This window comes from Copadichromis virginalis, linkage group LG15 (assembly GCF_057382275.1).
Source record: "Copadichromis virginalis isolate Kocher_CV1m ecotype Utaka linkage group LG15, C_Virginalis_male_GT1.1, whole genome shotgun sequence".
In the NCBI taxonomy this organism is placed as follows: domain Eukaryota; kingdom Metazoa; phylum Chordata; class Actinopteri; order Cichliformes; family Cichlidae; genus Copadichromis; species Copadichromis virginalis.
In genome coordinates, this window is record NC_140632.1 from 30636228 (window position 1) to 30644672 (window position 8445).

At 41.5% G+C, this 8445-nt stretch overlaps 1 protein-coding gene across 1 annotated transcript; it reads left to right on the forward strand.

Annotated features, from left to right (window-relative positions):
- The first annotated feature begins 4828 nt into the window (after window positions 1–4828).
- Window positions 4829–8239, forward strand: marcksa (myristoylated alanine-rich protein kinase C substrate a). Its single transcript, XM_085432902.1, has 2 exons — window positions 4829–5298; window positions 6330–8239. Exons 1-2 carry the CDS (start codon window positions 5203–5205, stop codon window positions 7047–7049), a joined length of 816 nt encoding a protein of 271 aa, XP_085289028.1. The 5' UTR covers window positions 4829–5202; the 3' UTR covers window positions 7050–8239.
- Window positions 8240–8445: the final 206 nt, after the last annotated feature.

Consider the following 8445-nt stretch of genomic DNA (forward strand, 5'->3'; position numbering starts at 1 on the left):
CTGGTCTTTAGGAAAAAAGGAGGCAGGGCAAGTGGAATTGATTGAAAAATCTATTGGAATTTGGGTAATATGGTCATCTTTATTATGTGTTAAACAATGTTACTCCTCTTTACATACTGTAAAGTGTAGATGAGACCAAATTTAAGCAAACTTTAAATATACCCTAAGGCTGTTTGTGTACAATTACAACTGAAATGGCAGGTGTAATATTAGAGGTATAAAGCAGTTATTGCAGAGAACAGCAGGGTGATTTGGCTCAGGGAACAAAATCTAAAGCCTAAATGTTTTTAGTTTGTACTACAAGCATACTGGGTTTTTTTGGTGGTGAATGACGAAACAGCATCCAGACTCAGCATCAGTGTAGTGTTTGACACCTATGGATGAAGGGTATGGGTTATGAAGGCTTGTTTGTTCAGTATATAATTTGCATGGTGGCAACAGTAATGTTTACTGTCAGAGAACTAGGCCAAATAAGTTTTATATGTTCCTTCTCTGTGATCACTAAAAGTCCTCGGAGGGACTTTAAATGTAGTCAGTAGCAAGAATGTTCAGCTAATCATTTTGGGTTAACAATGGCCATAAAACCTAAATGTCCAGTAAGCAGAGTTAACTTTGCCAGCTCCTGTTCTGGGATTGCAGCAGGGCTGCTTATTTAAGTCTGGGATTTTGTTGCATCAATGGAGCTTCTCTGAGAAACATCTGGACCTTTCTTCACAATTCATTACACGCTGTTTGACTCATGAATGCAACTGCACAACAGACTGTCTGTTGGTTATCAGATGCCCAGTGCAAGTAAAAGGCACTAACACCAAAAATGACCTTTATGGAAAAAGAAAACAGGTGTAAGTTTACCAACACTAGGATCTCAAAACTGACAGTGAAATGGAATCCTGCCCATTTTCTATCATACACCTCCTGTGAAAATGGGAGACAGTAAAAAATCATTACATAAATATAACTCTGTTATTTATAGAACATATAGAACATTGTGAATTTTCTCAGCTGATACTAATATCAAATATTATATAAATATTAAATTAACAGTTTGGCTAATATCAGCATTTCTTATTTTTCTTTTTTCTTATTTCAATATTTTTCCAGGATAAATAATCTTATCTGAAGCTTTCTTTCTTCTGACTTATGTTAGCTAAGGAAGTTTCTGTCAAAATATGCTTTTATATACATTAGTTTTTCACATATACCAGGTTTTTGCTTCAGTAACTTTCAGGGTTTCTTTGCTGTGTAGTTCTTGAAAATGCACATAATGTACATTTTGGAGAGCATCAGTGATCAGTGCCAACCATTCTAGGAAAATCACTGCACAGGGATATCTAGGTGTCTCAGATCACTGAGCTTGTTGAGCAGCTCAGCAGCAGCATAGCTCCTTTCTATCTGAAATTCTATATCCTCTAATTAGCAGAACAATAAATAATTGTCTATCCCCCTCTTTTGAAAACCACAACACCTGCAAGTCCAGCTTTAAAAAAAGCTGGACTTGCTCTGAAACTCTGAAACACAACAGTTGTGTTACATGGAGAAGAATGAGAGTGGAATTACTCTGACGAAAGCCATCAACCGTACACATACTTCCACCATTAGGTAATAGTAAGTGGAAAAATCATCCAAACCACTGCTGTAGACTTTGTGTAATGGGACAGGCTAATGGTGTTATTGTGCTCAGTCTGAAGTCAAGGTCCACACAGACATTCTGCATGAAACATTTGTAATTAAAGTGCCACAAGGATATATAATAACATCATGTCTCTGCGCCGGTTTAGCTCACTCGGTTTAGCAGGGAACCAGGTGCCATGGTTCAGCCATGGCTGAAAGCAGTCGACTGGTTCAAATCTGACCAATGGCCATTTGGTGCATGTCTTCTCCTCTCTCCCTCTGCTTTCCTGTCATTCCTTGCTGTAAAAATGCCAAAATATATATATAAAAAGTTGGCAGTTGATAAACTTTACTATTTTCACGTTTGAATCACCATATTTGGAGCTACAGTGAGTGCATAAAGTGCTCAGGTAGCTAGCAAGGTTATAAGATGAGCCTGGTCTTCCCGGCATCCAACCAAGTCCAAGTCCAATCTTTTTTTGGAGGGGAGGTTTCCTTGTTTTTTGTAGGATCTTTGTTTTACTCTGATAATGTAAGGATCTGCTTTCTCAATAGTTTAACTTGGTAAACAACCGTAACATAAAAGTGCAATTAAAACATTGTACTAAATGGTTAATGGATTTTGACCATATTAACAACCTTCTTATGTAGTTCAGCTATTTTTGTTGGAACTGCATTTGTTACACTGAAAATGACGGCGATGCTAAGCTTTATGTGATTAATAGATCTAGTGTTATGGAACATGGCATCCTATGGCCTATAGTCAAATACTTCAAAACTAAGCACCAGCGTGGCCCTCTCCATTCCTTTCACTATGCTGACGTCACTTTAGAACAAATAGCATTATCTGACCTATTTTTACAGGCCATGATAGATAAGATAGCCACTTGTCGCTAATTTTTCAACTAAGCTCCTGTAAGTGCTTCAGAGCAACTAGTCTAATAACATCATACGCTACCCTCACCAGTTCATTTCCTTAGTGGATAGACATACCTGCTAACCAAGACTGCTAGTGCTAACTTAACACTTAATACTCTTGTCCACATTGGTTGTGGCTCTGAAACACCAACTTGGTACAACCACTGACTGAAGCTGAGGCTTTGAAATGGAAAAGCTTGCACCAGTTGGCGCCACTGGGCATGTCTAGCTGCTCAGTTATGGCAATGAAAAAGTTTATATGGACAAAAGGGGAATTTAAAATGTGGATTATAAAAAACAATGCAACAGCTCTGAGACTGCACAAGTATTAGTTCTTCTTTCTGTAAATCTTTTTTCATGTTCAATGAGAAATGAGGAATTATAAGGAAACCTGTGAATGTTTGTGGGTTTTCCCTGTTAAATACAAATGTTAGTGTTCCCACATAAGAAAGATTTGATAGTGTTTTAGCCACTAGACCTCGTGTGGTTTTTAAAGATTTCCCCACAACAAATTGAATTGTAAATGAAGAGTTTCTGATTCATCATATATGTGATCTCTACAAAAATGTTGAATATTCCAAGGGGATTTTTTTCTAATCACATGCTTTGTCAGATGTCTGAGAATGAGACACAGAACTATTCTTATCTGAAACAACGAAACCTGGGAATTTCAGCCAACTAGCTATTTAGTGGTTTGGGTTTGTTTGGGTTTTTTTTATTAAAAGGTATTTTGATGGGAAACTTGGAGCTCGTTCTGTAGAAGAAGGGCATGAAAGCTAAAAACTCTCAAGTCTACTTTTAAATAGCCTAGTAACCACAACTAAGCCTGTTGTCTGAGAGTGAAGTGCTCTACTGGAGTGATATGTTACTATGAGGTCTTTAAGATAACACTGGACTTCATTATTCAACATGTGAGAAGAATTATTTTAATTTCAACTGCAGGTCAAAAATTGACTCCAAGATTCCTCAAAGTGTTACTTATATTTAAGATGAAAGTTATAATTAAATTATAACTATAATTAATGGTAGTACATCTTTTAGCAGTCTTGTAGGAATGGGGTCTAACATTCACACTGATAGCTTGGGGCAAGTGATTACTGAAGTTAACTCAGGAAGAGCACTTCTAAATCAGTATGAATATTACTGAAAGTACATGTAAATGATGATATATTACTGATATTGTTATGAATAATATTAGGTACCTGCTCAACATTGTGATCACGGATCTTCTGAAAACCTGAGTTAACTCTATGGTTTGCATTTCTGGCCAAAGGGGGGGGAAAGTACTGCTTTGCATTGCACTTGATAACATTTTAAAAACCGGGAAACTGAAACTGCTCCAGGAAGCCCACCTGTTACTGTACAGAACTAGCTTTGCCAGCTCTGCTTCTATCTCAGTGAGCTGAGGACAGTTGCCTTTGCCTCTGTAATGGATTTGCATTGCAAATGTGTGCTGAGGGACCTGTTTGAACACTCTCAACCTCCCCCATGGGGCACACTGCACGGTCGTCAACAAGACTGCAGCTGGTACTCTCCCAGCCCCCAACTTTCTATATACATGCACTTGTTACCACCCTCCCAACACACACACACACACACACAAACACGTACAGTAGGTGTTTGTTGTTTGTTGGGAAAGTTCCTGAATCCACCCAAACCTGATTGTCATCTTTGTCTCATGGTGTTGTTTTGGTAATATTCCACCTCTGACTTTCTATCAGACAGAAATGGTCTCTGCTCTGTGCAGTTCAACTACCATTAGTAGATTGTAGGTAGTAGGTGTTTACATCCATATATAATGTCAAGATGTGATTTAAATCCATTCAAAACCTCTGTTTGGTCAAAACCTAATAAATCAATGGTGGATACTGTTGTCCAATCAACAGATAAAAACAAAGAACAAGAAAAAAAAAACACATCCTTGGGTGGCTGCTAATATGCCTGGATGGTCAATCCAAGTAAAAGTTTTGGTTAGGTGATCTGACTTTTTGTGTCTCAAATGTAAAACAGCAACACTTGCTTCACCTGTTTGAGCTAAACTAAATTTTGGCACCTTCATGGCACAATATTCACATCTTAGTTGCCAAACGCACACTTTATATATTTATTTTAAAGACATTTTCCATTTAAATGCAAACAAGTGATGTCTTGGTTAAGTGAGACGTCACATAAATGTAGCTAACTCCAGTTACTCCTCTGTACCTTGAGTGCAGCGCTGCCGTCTATTGTTCCCTCCCTAAACCCCGCCCAAGCCCTGAGTGGAAGCTGTAATTGGCCGAACCGAAGAGCGGTGCCGTCATCGCTCGGAGCGCCCATTCATCCCTGCACTTGGGCGTTGGACCCCACGTCTTATTAGCAACAAGGGAAATTTCTCCATTTTGCAGCCTGTCTACAGCGACACGGCCACCAGCCTGGGATTTTATTACTTCATCTCACCTGCCAGCTTTCTCCTGCTCTGCTGAAGAATCCTCCACACTCTGACTGGAGTTTGCTTTACATTTTCCCTGTGAACTTTTTCTTTGTGCGCGCGCGCACACATACACACACACACGCACACACAGTGGGAGAGCGAGAGGGGGCTACCAGTGAAGAGCTTTGCGTTTCAACAAAGAGGCTTGTGGGTCTTTGTTCGCTTTTTTGGATCGGTCGAGTTTCTTTGTTGGAGCGAAAAGCATGGGAGCGCAATTGTCCAAGACAGCTGGAAATGCTGAAACCGCGGCTGAAAAGCCAGGAGAGGCGGCAGCTTCACCCACCAAGACCAACGGACAGGTAAATGATATTTTAACATCCGTCAGGGGACAATTTGGTTGTTGTGGAAAGGGAGGGAGGGGGGAAGCTGAGCACTGGGGGCGCCATCCGCGCGTAATTGTGGATGAATTGAACGGGTATTAAATGTAGAAAGAAAAGATTTAACTCATTTAACGGATAATTTGATTCCTGCAGTTTATCAGGGGAAATGCGCGCGGATTTCTTCTTTTAAGGTCATCAATCAAAACAAAGCAGTTTAATAGATTGAGATTATTTGCTCGGGTTTTTGCCAATCAAAAGACAAGAATGGAGTCGTGTTCAATTTCTTCTCGCCGGTTTTGACTTTAATTCTTCATTTTAAGACGATGACGAGGTGCTGTAGCTTTGGATGAGGTTATTTGGGAAGTTGCTGAATAAGGCGAGATGCACGACGGCCAACAAAGGCTCCGTGCGCTCGGAGCACCACGCCTTTTGTTACAGATGCTCGGCTGGAAAGTGGAGATGGCAGCCTGCTATCACACAGGAGGGGGGGGGGGCAGAGGCTTGGGGAGGGGGCCAGCGGTGCGCCCCGGAGAGGAAGCAGCCTACGTTTTCTTTTTTCTTTTTAGATGGATTTCACAGGTTAGGTGAGACCTTAATTCAGAAATTCGTTTAGATTTGCTAAATATAAAAAGAAATTGTGTCTGAACTCTGCTCGCGGTCATGTGGGAGACTAAGAGCAGCTGCTGTTTTAATGAGCAGCTGGCTTGCTGTGGAACGGCCACTTAGCGACCCCTTGCGGTCCTTGCTCTCTCGTGTTCAGGATGTGAATGAAATTCTGGGTGAAAAAAAATACAGGAAGCTGCTACCTCATAACATATTTATGTGTGGTGTATCCACATAGCTCGATGGCCGTTATTAGACGTGTTCCACTGTTTTTGCTGTGAAAATGAGAAACCGAGCCTGGGCTGAAGTTGGATGGTGTCTGCTGCCCCTGCTGCTCACCACTGGCACTGTACTTACAGCGGACCAGCTCTGTGCATGACATTAACAGCTTCTGTCTCTCCTTTTAGGAAAACGGACATGTTAAAGCCAATGGAGATGCCTCTCCTGCTGCAGCCGAAAACGAGAACGGCAAAGAGGAGGTGCAAGCCAATGGTAGCGCAACAGCCGAGGACACCCCCAAGGAGGAGACAGAGAAAGCCGAGGCCGCCCCCACTGAGAAGGAGGCTGTAGATGCAGAGAAGGTAGAGGCAGCGTCTCCTGCTGAAGGAGAGGCAGCTGCCAAGGCTGAGGATGGTGCCGCAGCTTCTACCAGCACCGAGACCCCGAAGAAGAAGAAGAAGAAATTCTCCTTCAAAAAATCCTTCAAGCTAAGTGGCTTTTCCTTCAAGAAGTCCAAAAAGGAGACGGGCGATGGGGCCGAGAACGAGGAAGCAGCTGCAGCGGCGGCACCTGCAGAGGAGCCCAAAGCCGAGGCCGCAGAGGCAACAGCGGCCGCTGCTGACGAGGAGACCAAGCCTGCTGAAGGCGAGGCTGCACCTGCCACTGAGCAACCCAAGGAGGAAGTAGTGGCCAAGCCAGAGGAGGAGGCAGCGGCGGTGGCTGCACCAGCAGCAGAAAAGCCTGCAGAGGAGGCCAAGGAGGCCCCAGCCACAGAAGAGCCAAAGGCAGAGGAGAAGTCGGCTGAACCTGTGGCCGAGGAGGCGCCCAAAACAGAGGAGGCTCCTTCAGCTTCACAAGAAGCAGAATCAGCAGAAGCTCCAGCTGCTCCCACTGAGGCTGCTGAATAAAAGCTGAAAGTGGAAGAAAGTTTCTTTTCTTTTCTTTTTCTTTTTTTTTAAGGAGGAAAAAAAAGATAATCAAAGAACATTTCCCTGCTTGGAGAGATGCCACATCATGGCTTTGAAGAACTTTTCTTTAACCAGGGATATTTTAAAGCTTTTTCTTTATTTTTAGTTTCCATTCTCCCCTTACGCAAAACCCATCTCGGCCCTTTGTTACTAGCATTCCAGCAGGCTGTGGAGATGGGTTGGCCTCAATATGTACAACTGATTAAATACATCCACACTCTGCCATATATTTTTACATCAGTATTACGTTTTTTATACAAAATATAAACAAAAAGTATGGACATGCCCATGGTATGAAGGGGACCAGGGTACAGTTGTAAATGAAGAGGTGGGGGGAGGGTTCAGGAAGGACATCTGGGTGGGTGGGGCTGTCCTGGGAAATGTGCTACAGGCAATAATCAAGAGCAGTCAAGACCGAAATCTATATCCACCATACGGTTTACAACACTAAAATCGTTTTTACAAGACAACAAGTCCCAGAGTTAGGTTTTTAGGAAGTCATATAAAACCATAGGAGCGTTTCGCTTCTCATTAGCTGTCAGTGATTCCGTAGAAATACAAGTTGTATAGGCTTTATTGTTTATTGCTGGTTTTATGACCTTAATAAAAATGTAAGTATGTATAGGCGGGGGTCTTTTTAACTGTGATTATTGTACAAAATGAAATTTTGATCTCAAGAAGCACATAATGTTTGCTCTTTTTTCCACCCGCTCGTTTTTGTATGATACCAACACAAACACACACATACAGACATGCAAACACACAAAAGGTCCTTAAGGAATTTTGAACTAAAAAACCAAGCTGTGATAAGTGGAATGGTAAACTGTTTATATACTGTATGGGTTTTTTTTTTTTGGGGGGGGGGGGGGGGGGATTTCAATTCCAGCTGGCAGTTTTTTTTCCAGTGGTCTTTGACTCGAGTTAAGGAATCTATCAGATGCAAATGTTTGTGTAGCATCTTGTTTCGCTCTCTTTTTCCTTTTGTAAATACGGAGAAGCTTTGACCAATTTGACCTAGAGATGGAATGTAACTTTGCTTACAAACCAATTGCTATTAAACTCCTCTGCTTAAGGTGTTCTAATTTTCTGTGAGCACACTAAAAGCAACAATAAATGTGAATAAAATTTCAGCCGCATCTGTCATCATTTGTTCTTTGAAAGAAAGATTTTGTTCTCTACCTCAAGGTAAGCCAAATCTTATTTTGACAGCTGATTCCAATACTTAAAAAAATTGTCTTGAAATCACTTAGTTCTTCATCATTTGATGTCATATACCAAATAAATGCATTTGCTGGTATTACTCAAAGAAACAGACTTCAGACCGTGTTGACGAATG

Coding starts and splice junctions, on each gene's coding strand:
- marcksa (XM_085432902.1), top strand. CDS start 5,203: ATGGGAGCGCAATTGTCCAAGACAGCTGGAAATGCTGAAACCGCGGCT. Junction 5,299..6,329: donor CCACCAAGACCAACGGACAG/GTAAATGATATT, acceptor CTCTCCTTTTAG/GAAAACGGACATGTTAAAGC.